The sequence below is a fragment of the Rhopalosiphum maidis genome, chromosome 4 (genome assembly GCF_003676215.2).
Source record: "Rhopalosiphum maidis isolate BTI-1 chromosome 4, ASM367621v3, whole genome shotgun sequence".
Lineage (NCBI taxonomy): Eukaryota > Metazoa > Arthropoda > Insecta > Hemiptera > Aphididae > Rhopalosiphum > Rhopalosiphum maidis.
In genome coordinates, this window is record NC_040880.1 from 8,377,825 (window position 1) to 8,397,456 (window position 19,632).

General features: G+C 27.6%; 1 protein-coding gene across 1 annotated transcript; it reads right to left on the bottom strand.

Annotated features, from left to right (window-relative positions):
- Positions 1-3,602: 3,602 nt before the first annotated feature.
- On the bottom strand, positions 3,603-17,849 carry LOC113560903 (protein spaetzle 3). The gene is made up of 6 exons (XM_026967027.1): positions 17,171-17,849; positions 14,781-14,974; positions 8,515-8,639; positions 7,811-8,011; positions 5,228-5,353; positions 3,603-4,077 (listed from the first exon to the last, which is right to left on the bottom strand). Exons 1-6 carry the CDS (start codon positions 17,511-17,513, stop codon positions 3,903-3,905), a joined length of 1,164 nt encoding a protein of 387 aa, XP_026822828.1. The 5' UTR covers positions 17,514-17,849; the 3' UTR covers positions 3,603-3,902.
- Between the last annotated feature and the right edge of the window lie 1,783 nt (positions 17,850-19,632).

Sequence of the window (19,632 nt, forward strand, 5' to 3'; positions counted from 1 at the left end):
AAAACAATAAATAAAATTAGTATACAGAAAACCAAAACCAAAAAAAAAATGAACACTATTAAACATATTATTATAATTTATTATAATTATCATAGTTAAAAATTAACAATAAACAAAATACATATTCGTAATATAAACAATTAAATAACATTATTGGGATTTTTTTTTTGGAATTAATCTAATTATCGGGTTAACAAATTCTATAAGTTTTGTAGTTATTACACTACAGTGTGATTAATTATTATACCAAAAAAGACAATAAAATGTAGAAAAGAATTTTGTAATGTATTTATAACGTTAAAAAATAACATTTAAAAATATAATAATGTTAATTGGAAAAAAATCAAATAATGTTTGAACATACAATAATGTTATAGTATTAATTTAAATTTTAAACTTTAAAATAACTAAAAACAGAAATTTTTAATATTTAAGCCCTGTATTATAATAGTGCTATACTTATACACAGAATGTCCCGAGAGGATTTACCCATAAGCAACACTATCTAAAATAGATATTTTATTACACATTTTATGGAGTGAGATTCAGAACATAATACAATTTCGATAAAATGATTAATTCAAGCCATGATGAGTATAAAATATTAATCATTGCGGTTTTTCTTTTCGTACGTAACATATATTATTATACGACTATGGCTATAGTAAACCATGTGAATTTATTTGACTTAAAAAAGTGTCAACATTAAATAATGGTTTAGGTTTGATCTACAAATTGCAAAAATTTGGTGTATTGCCCACCCATCCAAAATGTATCCGTGGACATAGGATGAACTTATTGACCAATTAAAATGTGACATTGTGGTGGTGACAACTACAAATGGATTTGTTGAGAAAAAATTGGCGGAAAAAATATGTAACTATACATAGGTAAATACAAAAATAAAAACTTAAAATTTAAAAATTAAAACTTACAACTATTGGTCCTTAAAACAAAATAATAACTAAAAATTTTAATATTTGTAGTAACTATATATTAATATATAGTCCGGTACTTTACTATATTCTTAGGCAAATATAGTCAAAGAATTTAATTTTTATGCAATTTTACTATCCGCCTAGACTAAATTTAGTCAAATGCCTATTAAGTTATGCTTATTAAGTCTAGTAAATATAAAATAATAAAAATGAAACATTTTGTATTATTTTAAAAATTTAACTATATATTTTCTTATTAATTATTTATTGCTATTCTACAAACAAAAAAACTATGAATTATTTCTTAATATTTTCAATTTCGTGTCCTTTGGTACTATTATTTTAAAACTTAAATTATAAATAAATAAAGGTAATTATAAATTAGGTGTGATAGTTGTATAGTACGAGTATAAAAATAAGATTGTACCTACCTATTAAAGTTACACATTTTTGTTAACTTTTAGTTATTATTACTTGTTATTTTATGCTTTTGTTTGGTGGCATTTGCTGGAACATTTAAAAAATTTTTAAAAACAAAAACACCGACCGATTTACTTATATTTATTTTTATATTTAAATAATATACAGTTTTTTTTCTTATAGAATACTATAATATATTATATAGTTAAATTTTTGTATTTTTTATTTTTATTATATGAACGCTATGAAAGTATTTGAAAGTAATTGAAACATTACTAGATACAAGACAGTATAATATTATCAAGAAAACAGAAAATTAAAATGGAAAAAAAAATTACAAAAATGTAAATTGTCGGTATTTTAAACTAAAAGATACTATTTTTTGAAAAATCGATAATTTGGTTTTTTGGTCATTACTTTTTTGAGCGACATTTTTTGAATGTACCATCAAATTAATCATCAAAAAACACATATCAAGAAAATTCCAAAAGATTGTTTGGGAATTAAACTGCATTTATACCACAATTTGCTCTCAGGTGGTGATAATAAAATTAATAAATAAAACAGCAATTGATGACGCACTAACATCTTGACTTGTCCGACGATTCTACCAATACAAATAAAACGACCACAGAACGAATGTAAATTATTTATTTTGTATTCATCTTATTAGGAGGCTAGTAGCAACCAACTTAACCAACCGTTACTTTAATGAATCTTTTCAAAATTAATACGTTTTATTTATTATCTATATTGACTATATTATATTATTTATTGATTACTTATGCGATAGCTGTGTGCCTGCGTGTAGTTGTTAAATCGTAATTCGCTTTTGAAAATGTTCAAAAAAGAGAGTACCTACCTACATTTTCAGAAGTGGTAATTGTATTTTGAGTAGTTTAGAATGAAGTCGTGTAAATTTGGTATCATCATGGAATTTTGGGCCAGTTTATTTATCTAAATACTAATATCATTGATGTTATATACGATGTCAGTATTATGTTAAGAAATTGTTTCATGAGACTCGCCTTTTTCCTTCGATATCGCGTACCTAAAAGTATCCTTAAGGCTTAAGTTATAATTGTACTTATTTATTTCATCATTGACCAAAGTTTTATTTTTCCTAAGACCATTATATTAGAAAATTAGTGGACAAATAATGAAATAACTGATGAACCTATTACACCAGTATGATTATGTCATTGTCAAATGTAATTTTAGTTTAATAGAAAATAGAACAAAGAATAATTATGACGTATAAACATTGTGACTATATGAGTGTATGATCTGCGCATAAAACTAAGTTTGCGATACAGGACTATTTAGAAAACTTTTAAGTAATTACTATTTGTGATAAATCTCAATCGGTATGTACATTTTTAAAAAATATCTATTTTAACTATAAACTGATTTTTTATTATTAATAATGTTTGAATTACAAGTTGTATCTACGAACTATTTAAGAATCTTACTTTAATTCAAAGACAGACAAATATATTTAATAAGATGTATACCTTATAAACAAATTAAAAAAATGTATTTATACCTATATATTATAATAGATTATATCAGACATCATCAGTCATTGAACGGTTGATATAATATATTGTCATATCAACGTTTTTAAGTGAGACCCAAACAAGATGCCACACAAAAGCCTACTGACCTCTGGAAAGACTTAGTTAAAATAGTTATTATTATTGTTAATAATAGACCAGAACCTGTGAAAAAATCACTCAATGGTATGTACAATACATAGTAAATGCTACCATACAAAACGATTAAAATAGTTAACAAATAACAAATGAGATAATAGTTTAAGTAATATATAAATATATAAAATATATATATATGTATTTTTCGCATAATCAAATGATTATAATATTAAATTATTTTTATACAAATAGAAACATCTTTAAGTACGCATAGTCAATTTTTAAAAACATTTAATTAGAATTTTGTTTGATATTCTTTTTTATAAAAACATTCCTTAGTATTTAAAATTGTACGATTTAAAACACGTGTTTATACTGCGTATTTTGTAGATATAAAGAAATATAAAAGTAGGTATAGGTACCTTTCTAATATGTATAAATTAATTATATTAATAATTCATGTTTATACAACCATTATTAAGAAATAAAAATGCATGGATTCTGCAGTAAAAATTAAATTTCACGAGTTAACAACATATATTATAATAATATAATATACCTATAGGTAGTAGATACTAATAAAATATTATACATTTAAACTTAATAATTTATTACTCGTAAGAGGATTACTTCCAAGACCAAACAAAAATATCTTGTAGACGCGTATATATGACAATTTCACAAACGTACGTAGTTAAGCATATTATATTAAATAAAGGCACTGAATAATAATATATAAATATATGTATACGAAACGTTATAATATAAGCGTAGGTATTATTCCTAAACTGTTATACTAAAGGATAATAAATATATATTTATATGTGATATGTATATAATATTTAATAATAAGTACAAAGTTGACATGCGCGAATAATGACGATATTCGCTAAACATTGTTCGGGGTTGTTGAATCGCATCGGCACACGCAGCAAGACGGGAACAAAAACCAATCCATAAATATCCCTTTACAATCGTTATCAGGATCGTACGCTAACAACCTGTGCCATTTATACTTTTGTTCGCATCCACAGTCCCCAGAACAGCGTCCCGTCAGCGTCTTTCTGTAATAATAAAACGTATTAAATTATTGTAATTTGTTATTGTAATTTTTACTCAATCCATGTTAAGATAAATTTAACAAATAGATAGGTATCTGTATTGATGTCTGTTACGATTAGTGGTTGTCATTTTGTCAATCACATATGGCTACGTATGTTAATATATAGGTACATATAGTTATAAAACCTAGGAGATTTTTAAAGGTAAACATTGATCTTTTCGAAAAGTATTCGTGATTTTTGGGGTACTGTTTTTTCGAAATTTCAAGTTAAGTATACTAAAATATATTTTTTTAAATGATGTATTTTTTATTCTTATAATTTTTTAAGTTTTAACTTTTTTGAATGTAAGCATCATTTATAATTTTATATTTTGAAACAGAATTTTTTTCTAAGAATTAAATACACAAAAATTGAATTTTGAACGAGTGTTATTACAACTATTCTATATAACTTATAAGTTTAGATCAGCAAAATGAAGCCTACTCCACAAAATGATGGTCTACTTCATTTACAGTTAAACACTTATACATTATAATACTTCATTATACTTGATAACTCGTTCGAAATTTTAATTTTATAAAATGAAATTCTCAGTAAAATATTTTCTAAGACGTTAGTAATATTTTACGAAATAAGTACTTATTTTTAAAAAATACAGGAGAGGCCGGGTTTTCAAAATGTTTTTTTGATCATGAAAATGGAAAATCACGGTGGCTTTATTTTGTGTATCAATTAGGTACCTATTATAATAGATGACGTATTATGAATAGGAGAGATAGATTGCTTTTATTTTTAGATGTTTTCATAGTTTTTTTAAATTTAAATTATTCGTTGTATTACTTCTATTTAACATAATTTTGTGCTTTTCTAACCAACAGATTTATTAGTATTTTAAAGCAATACTTTTTAATTTTCATCTTAAGAAGCAATTCGAATATTGAATTATTGATTTGATAGTTAGAACTTTAAGTTTAAAAATTATTTCAAGTCTTTGCTAAATATTAATTAATACCAAATACTATGCAAATATTTTTTTTGTAGTTGTAAAAACAATAGTTCAATGAGTGTATAAGTCTTACGTTAAAATATTAATTCATAGGCTGTTATGTATACATAAATTAGTTATTTTAATTTGTGTCTATCGACTTACGTGCAGACTTCTTGGTGAATAGCTTGTTCAAAGTGTTCCGTGTTAACAATCGCTCTGGTCTTACCCACGCTGTTTGAAGCCCAATACGGAGTGACCACTTCTACTTTAGATTCACAAGAGTCTATCCTGTAAAATTAAACATCTATATAAACTAATATACTAATATGTATATTGTGTACGGGATGAAATATGTATAAACAGTAAGTAGTTATTTTCAGTGGTGTAACTTTTGGCCCGGGAAGCGAAATTTTCAACTGTCTTCCTCTAACTAGGCGATCAGGTAGTATATAGGGAGGTCTGAGTAGGGAGAAGGTGCATTCATTTTATTAAAATTATTTTATACATTTTTTAAAATATTATTGCATGTTTTATTAATTCAAAATTGTATAATAATTTTTGATTATTAAAAATAGAATTATAGTTTAATAGCTTTTTATAAATTATTAAATGTAAAATATTATATTACTTCGGGTGTCCTAAGTAAACGGGCCCTGGTGTGCCCGCACACTTTGATCACTCTTTAACTCTTAGTTACGCCACTGGTTATTGTATTTACGTTTTAAAAGTGATATATTTAACTTCATTTTTAACTTCTGACGTTATTCAGTTATCCGTATAGCAAACCTAATACTTAAAAATCTATTTAGGTGCTTTCGGGACAGGAGCTTCAAATTTATCAAAAACTCCATATGTTTTTCGACAAAACACGTATAGGTAGTCGGTAGTCGTAATATTATACATACTTACACGATATGCATTCTACTAATATTAGTTATAATTAAAATATTACGCCTAAATAATGCTTCAAGAATGTTTCTCTTTTTTTGAAAATAAATAAATTTATATTCGCAGTTACCCATATGACGTAAACATTGTTAAATGATTATATTTAGGTTGGTAAACTTATCTCTAAGTATTTATAAGGTTTGACGTTTTTGGAAGTGTAGATACTAGATAAACTATTGTGCAAGTATGCATTTAATTATTATTTTACGTTGTATTTTTATTTACAGAATTTTAGATGCGTTCTATACAATTAAAATGGTTTTTGTATATTCAGTAGACAAGTTGGTATTATTAAACTCAAATATTTTACTGAGTGGAATTTTATTAATTACAATATTATTGAATAATAATATGATTTTTATTATATTACTTAAGTACAGGTACAAAATACATACTTTGTTGTCTTTTTTCAAAAAGTATGTATAATATATTTGTATAATATGTTCATTACATTAGCTAATAAACTATAATAATTTATCACTGTTACACTATATGTTCAAATAATAACTGGTACCTTTTAAGTTTTTATAAAATATTAATGAAAAAAACGAAAAATAGAATATTTATCAACATCGGGTACTATTTTATTGGAGATTTTAATGTATTTTATTAAATAATAACATTTATTATTAATATTATTACAAAACATAACATCATTGGCGTGCTCACGAGGGGATCAGGGTGTCATATTCTCCCCTCATCCCCTTTGGATTTTTTTGTAATGATATATTATCTACATGAAAAAAAAATGTAGGGTTTGTGATAAGTCCAAAATGGATATCCCTTCTTTCAAAAAAGCTGAGCACACCACTGCATAACATTAGTTATGAATACTTTATAATATCATAAATGCTTATAGATTGATTTAGTATTAATAGTTTTAAATAAACATCGATAATTTTGTTTTGCACTAGGGTCTAAGATAATTTTTAATTTGATGGTGGTGAGTTGTAATGTCTTAAATGTGTAGCTTATAATAAATATCCCGATTGATTAACCTCAGGGACGCCACTGTTTGATGACAAAAAAGTTTATTGAACGTTGTACACCTTGAATCGTATTCGCTTTAAGCTAACCAGCCAAATGAACGAATAAACAAAAACATATTATTTGTGATTACTCGTATATTATAAAAACGTTCATAATTATATTATTATTATGAACCATGAAAATATGTTACGAAAACAATTACTACAGTATGAAGAAATAATAACAATATTATTACAATATGCCGAGTTGTTGACGTTAGTATAGGTCAGACGACCCAGTTGAGACCTTGAGAGTATTATTTCAGGGTATTTTCTGCACTCAGAAGATTATTGAACAAAACCTATAATGGGCTATGGATAATTCCTTATTAGTTATTAGGTAGATGGTCCATCAATGTATAACCACGGACTTTTGGCTACTAAATACATTAAACATATATTTCTTTAAGTTTAATGTTATATATAGGTACATTTATTGTATGGCCATATGGACCTACGCGGCACTCCCGATTTTTGATTATGTCAAGGGTTATTAGGTGTATACTTATGTCTTATTATGTATGCACAGACACAGTGGTTCATGAAATGTAATAATTGAATATTCGATGTATATAGGTAGGCGATTGTAATAATAACGATAGCATTGTGTTGAACACATTGGTAATACCTATCTATCACTTAATGTCTTATTTGCATAACAGTCGGCAAGTACGTAATATTATAATATTTATAGCTAATACCTTTATAAATTAGTATAAAAATATTGGAAATAGTGCATGCTAACATTTATTTGTTATAAAGCTAGTACCTTCCAGAATCTGCAGGTTGACCTCTGGTCGGCAGCTTATTCGGTTTCGATTGATTATCCGAAAAACTAGAGTCTTGTCTTCTTTTCCGAGCTGTTGATCTTTTTGCCTTGGGGAACGGCCCGTTCTCCATCATTTCAAAATCGCCATACATTCGTTTCATGAGTGCCTTATTTTCATCAATAAATCTGTCGATTCGGTCTCTGAGTTAAACAAAAAAAAAAAAAAAATAGTACAAATATTTCATAATTATAGACTTAGTAAGTTTTGAGATCAAATATTTTTTGAAGGTAAACAAATTTATCTTACATAAAAAACTTAGACCATTTGCTCCGAGTTCTAATCTTTGTATTATAACTTATAAGTAGACTTAGATCACGGACTCTGATGTCATAGTCCGTGACTCGTGAATATAGTAAAATTATGTGTTTATTTTTCGTGTTCAACTAATCCAATAGCGATACTATTTCAAGTATCCCGAATATTATGATTTGTCGTAGACGTGAGAAAAAGACATTTACTAAAGATAATATATTATTATTTTAACATTTGTGTGCTTATAGTACAAATTATCTAATAATACATTTGTTTAAAAATATATCTATTACAAAGTATTCTTGAAAAACATGTATTTTTTAATTGATACGAAAATAATAATAGAATATGTATACAAATCACGAGGGTAGTTTAGCTACTACTTACTTACACTGGGTAACTTTTTCCTGCTGTCGGACAAAACAATTGGTGATTTCGTTTAATACACGGAGTTCCGCGAATCACATCTCCACCAATTTCATATCCTAAGGCAAATGAAAGAGCAGTCCAAAATACCTGTAAGTAATACGAAATTGCATAAAATAATTATTATACAAATATTTTTCTTATTTGTTATTTAAATAATACAATAATAGGTTACATTGTTTATAAAAACACGTAGTATGTATAAAAATAAATTAATAAAAGATTATAAAGTAATATTTTGAAAATACACAGAAAAATTAGCTCGCTTCTTCAAGTAGTTTTTGTGTGACATGGTATACATTTGTACATTATATAAATATGCATTGTATAGCGTAAATAATATTTATAACTAATTTTAATATTATGCGTTGGATAATCAGGTGGAAAAATAAATCAATTTTGAATTTTGAATTTCAGTCTATAAGTATAATTATAAAAATAATAATAAGTTGTGATTAATACGGTATGTGATATAATATTTGTATTAATATTTAAATGTACCTATAGGCTCACCGGTTCGCGTGACGATGATTAAACATATTTTCTTTTTTTTTAAGATTTCATTGAAATACATACCTTCATATAATTGTACTTATATTACTAATAAAATTGCTCAAATTATTTTTTAGATATATATATATATCTATCTAAACGGCTACACTGTTCTGTTTAATTAATAATTTACTTATAAAAATTTTAAGTTTTTAAATTAAGATTTTGAGTGGTGAATCTATTAATTTTACAATTATGTGTTTTTGTTTTGTTAATCTGAAGACACTTTTTCTAAAAGAAAAAAAATGCTTTATCAACTTCAATCAAGGCTTCTCATGATGAATTGAGTCTATAGTTGGTATTTTTATGAAGTAAAAATAAAAAAATATTATTTTTTTTTTATATAATAGGGAAAACTAAAATAAAATAGGCATGACACTTTTTTAAAATTTTAATATTATTATTAAAGTAATTGTATTGGTAACTTTGATAACCAAAAAACTAGTTCTTTGTTTGTGTTAAGGCAATGTTAATAGACATTTTTTTAGTTTTATAAAATTACTTTAATAAATTACTGTATTTCAAATTTAAGTACTCATTGGTATGTAAAATTAATTTTAATGTTAGTTCATAAACCGAGAGAATAGTGTGACTAAGGAAGAAAATAATTAAAGAAAGTGAAAGAAAAATATAATTTAATTTAAAAAAGAATTGTACCTACCTATATACTAGAGGTAAGTGAAGCTAGGTTTCGTGTAGTTTTGGAGTTCTGTGGATACATCCAAAATTATAAGTTGCATTGTAATGATCATGATTTATCGTTTTTTTTTTAGTTTAAAATTAGTATTTCAGATTTTTTGGGGGTTTGCAGATTTTTTAATATATTTGTAAACAAAAAAGTTTTGGAACTGCTGTCATAGACTAATGACTTGAACTTTTTTTAAACATTTTTACAACAGAACATAAATTACCTTTCTATGTTTGTTTTATTTCACTAATCATAATCAATTAACAAAATAATATGTATTCATTATCTATCAAACGAAATTTGTTGACTTATATTAGTATATTTTAACAAGGTCATCATTACGTACATACCTATTAGATAAAAATGTAAATATAATATCGAGTTGAAAATATTGGAATGTATACATAAAACAAAGTGTGGTAATGTCATGCCGCTTGATCGAGGTTAAATAAATACCTACAGGTACTATCTATTAAAAATCAATATGTACCCGAAAATTGTATGTTCATTAAATATATAATTATTGGTAAAATTCATTAGTGACTATTTAATATTCATACTTGTAAAGCTAATTATTTTATAATCACATAGTTGTAGTATCACCTTAAGTGTTACTGGATTCCGCCACAGTTTACCTTTTTTCTACTAATATCCACAGGCACGTATACATGGGGGGTTTGGGGTTCAACCCCCCATCCCCGAATTTTTTTTTTTGTACACGTGCCTGAATATCTAGGAAAGGTAATTTTTTTTTGTAAGAACCGGTAATACTGATAACAATACTCGCGAAATTAAAGAAGAATGTAAATCATTGTTTGAACTTAACATTTGTATTGTTTTGTTTTGTACTGATTAACATAATTAGGGTTTATACCTGCTTTAAGAATTTTTTCAAATGCTCTTAGTAGGTAGCAGTCAGTTGACTATAATATAAAATAATTTACTAGGTATTTTTAATATTTAAATATTAAAGAATTGATGATTACTGTTCAGAGCATGTTTAGCAAATAAATCACAAGATATTGTGTTTTTGTAATAACATTAGACAATAATTTCGATTTTTGCAAAAAAGGTATAACTTATTTGTATGGTTAGATATTATAATCAAACATCAAACTTATAGGTAAAAAGTGAGAAATATGATATTTTAATGTACTGGTAATAAATAATAATTTATTATAGTACTACATTCTTCCATTATTTGTAAATGGTTAATTAAAATCAACAATATTAATTATTCAAAACATAACATTGAATATAATAGAATCATATCATAACAATAGAATAATCATGGTACATTTTTTTTATAAAATCGGAAATTATATATTTTTTTTTCACTTTTTATCTAACCTAAAATTTTAAAATTTTTATAATATATAGTTATAATAAATACAAAATAACGTATTAAGTAGATCTATGAGCTGTGGTTCAACACGTCAATATGTAAATTAATTTATATTACGTATTTATAGAATTTGTACAGATCGACGAGTACCCACTTATTGTATGCATTATCTCTCTCGTTTCAACGATCTTTTTTGTTAGATCATAGTTATCATTGTTATATTATATATATATTTCATTTTTTTATAGCCATTATGTTTCATTGATATCCTTATATATTTATTTTTAAATTAACAATCTATGATTTTATAGCATAATAATAAAATATGGTGATGAAGTATATACAATCAACACGAATGGTATAAGGAGAGAGCTGATTATTCGGCTATAGAACCCAACCATAAAATATTAAATAATAAATATATAATAGATACATAGATATATGAATGAAATTTCAATCTGTACTTGTAGTTGACACATTTAAAATCTGATTTTGATTAAATTATATATACATATTAAACATACTTATGTCGAAACACATAATTTTAAAATTGTCTATGTATAGATGTATATATTTATATATGAATAATATACATTTTAGGTGCCAGTATCTATGTAAAAAAAACCGTAAGCCTCTATTAAAAGTTGTAAAATTTTTACTCTAGTAGTCAGGTTTTACCGTTAAATAATATTATTATGTAACTATTAGTAACACGCAATTGATGTGAGCTAATTGATTTATTTATTGCTATGTACATTGTACAGTGTACACTATATGTGTACCTAGGTATTAATTATAAACATTTGCACATGCGTACCTATTTTATGTAGATACGCTTGTCAGAAATGATGTAACTCAATATTATTTTCTCTCTTTATTTTTTAATACATTTGTTTTTAAATTTGATTTAATTACAAAAAATAATAAATTAATTTAAAGTAACTTTAAAAATTTAATTTAAATTAAAATGTTTTTTTCTTTCTAAAACCATTAGAGTATATATATATATATTATTTTTAAACTTTTCTTATGAGATCACACATTTTGTATTTATAGACCTAATTTAATAAAAATAATTACCTAGTAAATGTGACAAGTACAATATTATACATACATATATATATACATATTATGGTATACTGATTAGGAATTACAATCTATATAATATGTAAGTCATGACAAAGTGATTGGACATGTATAAGCATTTATTATTATTTTATAATATGTTATATTAACATTGTTTATATGGTATACTTTTATGGAACTTCTTATTAAGAAAATTGATAGTTCATATCGTCATCTATTTTTTTGTTTTGCACCTAATCATTAATCACTACCATAACAATTGGACATTAAAATTCTTTGTAAGTAATACAAACTACAAACACATGTCTTACGTTAAAGCAAAATGGAATTTCATAATAGTTTGGACGTTTTATTTAAAATATTAGTATGAAAATCAAATAATAATTTGAATTGTTTTAATACTCTTTCAATATTATTTAATAGTTTTACATTTAGTTTTTTCAGTCTTATATCAGACAAGGCACTTCACTTATAAATTATAGGTAAAATAGGTAGGTACATAATTAGTAAAAATTAATTTTTATGTTTTAAATTTAACTTTAAAAATATGATTCATTTTGTTAATTCTATAATTGTATGTATAAATATTAAAAATAAAATCGATTGGAAATTGAAACTATACATATGTTGAGTATTTTATTAAGATAAATTATTATAAAGATGATGAATTACATTTATGGTTTTAATTCTTAGTTTGTGTTAGTAGAAAAATAGTTTTAAAAATAAAATAGTTTTTATCATCATATATTAATCCATTTTCGTGATACAATGGTAGACATTTTAGTAATCAATAAAAACGTTTTAATACTCATAGTGGTTTATTATTACATATATGAAAAAAAATTATTGATTTTAAAATTGTAACGACTTACTGTACGAATGATTCAGATGATAACTTTTACTAAACATAAATTAATGTTTGATTAATTGCTATTAATAATAATTTAATATATTTAGTAATTATTTTTATTAATCTTAATATGTGTTTTTTTAATAAAACTCGAAGATAGGTTACGCTTTGTTTATATTTTATTTTGGTCAAATCAAATATTATACTTTATTTTTTCATTTAAAAATTTGAATACGCCTTATAGTTTTGGAAGTTATCCAGTGTCATGAAACTAAATTTAAATATATACACACAGGTGTAGCGCGTAGGTACCTACATATATGACACACGCGTTGGAATCATAATAATTTATAAGTACAATTATAATAATACGTTTAGTGCAATGTTTAAATTAGATAAATGGCGCGTGGAACTCTACCTGGTGAATACATTATAATTGTGTCTGGACTACTTTCACTGTATTTTATGTGTTGTTATAAGAAAGATAACCACGGTCCACGCGGTTGTATTTCCAAAACTGCCCAAAACATTTTAAAAACACGTTACCTCTGCTCAGTTACCGACGTCCTTGCGCGGTCATTATGCAATTTTGTCATGAACATTTCATGTAACTGTCACTCTCTGGGGTATTGGTATTTACGACGCTTTTATTTTCTTAATACCCAGTAGCACAATTATTAGTGTTGAACTAGGTCATGATTACCATAGAACTTATTATAATTTTTACTATCAAAAGTGTAAAGCATCGTATTTAATAACAATATGTGTAATGAGTAATGACTATATAATGCGTTATGGAGTACAGTCCACAACCACTATACGCCAGTTGAATATATTATAATATTTTGCATTTATTGTATTATTTTATTCAATTGGTAATCGTTATCGACATTTTTTTTAAAATAAAAAGACACTGGTTTAAACAATAAAAATATCGGTTTTTTATGACATTGTTCTAGTAACGATTTTCTAATAATCTAATTCCTAATAACTACCCTGGAGTCTAAACTTTGTATCTAACATCATTAAACTATGGTACACGTGTTATATGTCTAAGCTGCCAGGGTTTGTTTTCTTAATTGATTTGTCGGGATGGAATAATAGTAAAAAAATATTTAAACATTTATGTAAGTAAACCTATACGTTTTACAATTTGTAAAAAATAAACAAATATCGTTATACGGTCCTATTTTTGTGTATAACCATATGTGAACTAATAAATATTGTTGTCTTATTCCAATGCACGAAAAGAAAACATTTATAGGCTTCGATTGACGTTTTTTTTCGTATAACAAAACTATTTTCCCAAACTAAAAAGGCAATTTTTATCCGTTACGAGTTTAATTTATTACCTTGTATGTTTTTATGAATGTAATTCGTTATTTAATAGTTCAAGCTTATAAATATATATCTACTATACTCTTTCCAAAAATATATTATATAATTAATAGTAATTTAATGTGTACCCACACATCACGCGTGTGTTATTATTTTGAAGTAACAATATAAACTCGTTGGGTTTAATCCAATTCAATTACCTACGTTCATATATTTTATTTCACAGACTTATAAAAATACTTTTTTAAACCTATGTATTTCAAGCCTATTAGGAATGTCCAAGTCTACGCTTGTCACCTATAACTACGGGCTACGGGACACCGCAGTAGGAAGCAGTTGCTGCATGTAACGTATTAAACGAACATCACTTACCGGTATCTGCAGTAGAGATCCGTTGCTCACTTTTTGGTAACCGTACAACGGTACAACCGGCACGGAACCGTTTCTTAAAAATATAGGACCCTGAATTGGCGTCACTCCGCTGTGACTGTACGTTTCATCGTAGTAATCTAATGATTCATCTTCTTCCTCGTCGTAGTCTAGTACTGCGTGCAACGAAGTCTTACCTAAAACACATAAATATCATTATTAAAATATGTATAAGTATTGTTTTATAGCAGTGTTCGTCGTATTTTAAGCTTCATAATATCATTAGTTTTCAATTCAACAAGTTTTTCAGAATTCCTAGATTTTGTAATTTGATAAATCTGTTTAAATGTTTCGTAATAATGGATTGAATATTTTATATTTATTATTTTTTAACAATCATATCCTGAAATTAAATTATACATTTTTTTTGCTACGCATTGATGATCTGCTTAATACAAAAAACTAATTATAAGCTATAAAATAATTATGTCTATAATCTGTAGCTACCTATATATTACAACCTACATATTAAAATGCATATTATTTACATTTTAAAGCGATGATAATCTTAAAAATATACGTTTTCTCACACTTAATTAAAATGCAAATATTGTTTTGGTAATGTTTTATAGAAATCGCACTATGCTTATACAATGATGTCGTTTAATCTATCTTGTTTTTGTACTAGGTATTTTTTGACGTAAATTTCTGTGTTCATATAATATTATTATTATTATTATTTAAGATGACCAAATCAAAACAAGTTGTTCGGGATTACTAATAAAATTGTAAAAGTTTATGTAACGTATAGAAGCTATACTATTTGAATACGTGTTGTAATTATTATAGATATCACATAATAATAAATAACTCGGTCTCGATAATTCCTTACAATAGTGCTTAATGCATTAATATAAACTAAATGCAGACAATTTTTTTACGCTGTAATTATAAACTCATTAACATTGCATGTTGTTTATTCGTAATAGATATGAAACGGTTTATTGCGGAGAGTTTAGAGCAAATGTGGTTTTAAAGCTTTCATGAAAGTGTACCTCGAGTAACGAAAAACCTTGAGAAATCCAATTAGTACATATTTCTATACCATGTAATAGGTAGATACTAGGTACATTTAGGCACCTTTGAAATCGTGAATTAGAAACAAATTCAATTTTTTTTAATATATCACGTAAACGATTGAAAATAGTTTAATATTGTTTCTAACGCTTCGAGGTTTAGGTCCTTTAACACGTTGATCGTCGAGTGACGGATATGGGGATGGACTCTTTCATTGGTACATTGTATAGTATATAATATGCGAGTATAAGACAACTATAATAGATTATCGACTTAACCTTCTTATAATTATATAATTATTATGATGAATCGATAAGAAAATTCGAGTGTACACGCTATTATATTTTTTCAAATAAATTTTCAAAAAAACTGAATCGAATTGACTTTCAAACTTTTTTTTTTGTTCAACTCAAACTTGGTTCTAAAAAAAAAAGCTTTGGATAACAAGCAAAAGAACTTAATCGTCTATACCTATTATATACAAAAGAGAAAAAAAGATATGAGTTGAACTTATAATTCATTCTTTATATTACTTCGATCTTGACATAGTTATATTGATTTTATTTTAATCGTATTCTCGGTGCATAATAATTTATGATGCTATTATAGTATCACCTTTTTTTGTACGTACCTACATGACATTTTAAAGAAGGAACTGAAAATTAAAGAGAGAGTAGGTAATACACGCTTGTTTACTAGCGTATTATATACGTACACTTAATTTTATATACATATTATAATGTACCTCTCACCCACCTATCTTCCGTCTAAACTTAAAAACTTACCTAACTATTTGAATAACTGATGGAAATCGGTGATTCAACTCGTAAAATATTTACACAACAGTTATTTGTCTATATAAATATTGGCGGCCACACACGCGGTGAGACGCCCGGCAGTTTACTGTTGAAATCTGCGTGTGTGCATCGTCAGTGTGACGAATTCAGTTTAAAAACTCTATAGTACCATTAATTATCATGCAACTAAAATATATATACCTATTAACAAACTATAGCAATATTGTATAAACGTCGTTATCGATATCGATGAAAGTAGTATGATTTCACATCACAGTTAACATCGTTTTTACCCACTCGGTCGCATATCGTAACATTTTAGTCGATATAGAGCATTAGTCGCATTTACACCACTGAATATAGCGACTCGACAGCAGTGACGAAAAAGGACTTAAATTATTACCTAATCGTCTTAATCTGCTGCGGCAACAGTCACAAAAACGAAAAAAAAATATGCGATAATGGTAATTAAATGTTATTAAATGGTATTAATGTATAATATTAATATATTATAGGTACCGCCGGGCACTCCGCTTTGGACTCTGGTGAACTGGACGGGCGGCTGTTGCGGAACGGGTTTCTTGCGGTTCGGCGGTTCCGGCGTGGTCATCTGCCTGTTGGGCGTTTCGTAGTACCTGTGCGACTGTGGCGGCGGCACCGGCGGCACCGGCGACCCGTAATCCGCCGGATGGTAAGGCACCGGTTGCTGGCCCGCGTTGTAGGCTGCGTGGTGCGCGGCCGCGGCCACGGCGCCGTACACGGAATGAAGCTGTTGGCCGTGGCCGGTGTGGTGGCTGTACGCCATCGGGTTGTACGCGGCCACGGTGGCCGGGCTGCTCAGGTTCTGAAACGAACTGATCATGTTGATATTATATGATATCGTTTCCGGTCGTCTCGCGGGCGTGCGAACAAAAATAATAATATTAAAACACTATCGGCGGCGGATTTCGCATGGCGGAAATTAGAAAATATCAGAGAAAAGCGCAAAGGCGTTTGATGTATCGGACGACCGCCGTTATGGGCTCGTGTGTCGATGTCTTGCAAGAATAAACAAAACACGAAACTATATACGACGGCGACGAAATACCAACACGTACGATTTGTTATTCGGACGACGATGACGACGACGAGAGTGGCCCGTCTGTGGACAGCAGAGCACCGCGCACGTCTGGACACGCCGAGCGAATGAATCAACGAAATGCGCGACGGCGACGCGCCACCACCTGTCGCGTGCCGCGGCTCGTTCTCTTGGCGGCAGCGACCACGCCACGGCAGAGTATTATGCAATAGGCGGCGGCTGGACTTGGCGTGCGTGCCGCCGCCGTCTTGCGCGGATAGGAGTCTGTGTATTACGAGCAGTCGACTTGTATAATAGTGCGACCTAAGGTAGGAGTACGCAGAAGGACAGTGTGACCATTTTTTAAACTTTTATTTTTATTTAGTTTTTATTATTATTATTTTATTTATTTGTTCTTGATTGTTCTAAATCCGTTTTTAATATTTCACGTCGATCGTTCGCCCGTACGCGCGCGCGCGGCCACGTCCGAGTACAGTCACGATCTCATATTCTTATAATAGATCACAATAGTGTATATAGGTACCGCCGTAGACGTAAAGCGGCCATTTATAATGGCAGGCATATCTCTGAAACTAATTATTTTTTGTTTAATGTAGTTTTTCAATAGAAAAAAAAGCACGTAGGTAGGCACTATCATAATTTCATCCGTTGACCGTTCGTAATATACTAATATATAATAATATTGTATGTATCGATATCTCAAGCGATGTTATCTGCTGGAATAATATTTGACGTTTTAAAGCATCGATTACAACTCAAACCTACAAATAGAACGATTTAAACATGATAATATTCTAAGTTTTGGTATAGGATTTCGAATTTGGTTCATAAATCTATTAGACTTATAACAATCAGTCGGCCGGAACTAGTTTTATATATTTATATGATTTTCTAATTGAGACGGATGAAGTCACGAGCAGTTATTGTGCTGCCCATTATAGGTATGTATATCACTATTGAATTTTATATATCATTACATCCGGCATCTGTGCGATTTGTTAGGATAAACCCGACGGACGAACGCAAGCCAGGCCGAATATTGATCATACCGAGTCCGGACGGCCGGTGATTCAAATATCACGCATAATACGTGCGAGTTTTTATAATTAAAATCGCTGTCGTCAAAATATATACATATCATACTCGTGTATATATATATAATATATTAGTATATTACTCATACTATTATCGAGAGCCCACCTTCATCGAATACGTTCGCCAAAAAATAACAAGGGCGTCGTGTGCGTATACCTCCCAATACTTTTTTTTGTACGAGGGACATTTTAACTGATTTTATCTATTCCGCGCGTGGAGTGAAGAAACAATATATAATACTTATTTTAAAATAATATTGTGTACTGTATTACAATATTAAATACCATGCATATTATGATTGAGATGGGTTTTGCGTTATCGCATGTCCCCGAAGGACATTAATATATCTACTTGGTCTCGACGCGCATGGACCTTACTCGCGAAAAACCGGTTTCTATCACACATTGCCCTTTTCCACCAAAAACCAAAAAAAGATAACATGATTTGCCAAAAAGACGTTTCCGTCCAATATTATTTTGTAGGTAATAAACAAAAAATAACGTACTAAACTCAGAAAACGTTTCTAATTAGTAATTATTATACACAATAAATTTCGTATCACATATGCATTTATTTAAATAATTTAAATTGACATAAACAATGTTATACAAGTATAAATAATATCTAAATCAAGTAATATACAATTAAACTGTATTTTTTAAAAATTAACATAAATTATCATAGATTCGTCAGTTTAATTTTGAAGATTTGTATACTAAGTTCTATAAAAATGTAATAGTTTAATATCACCTAATAATATTATTTTTCTGTGGCTTTTGACAAATATCTTAACGCAACTTATATGTCC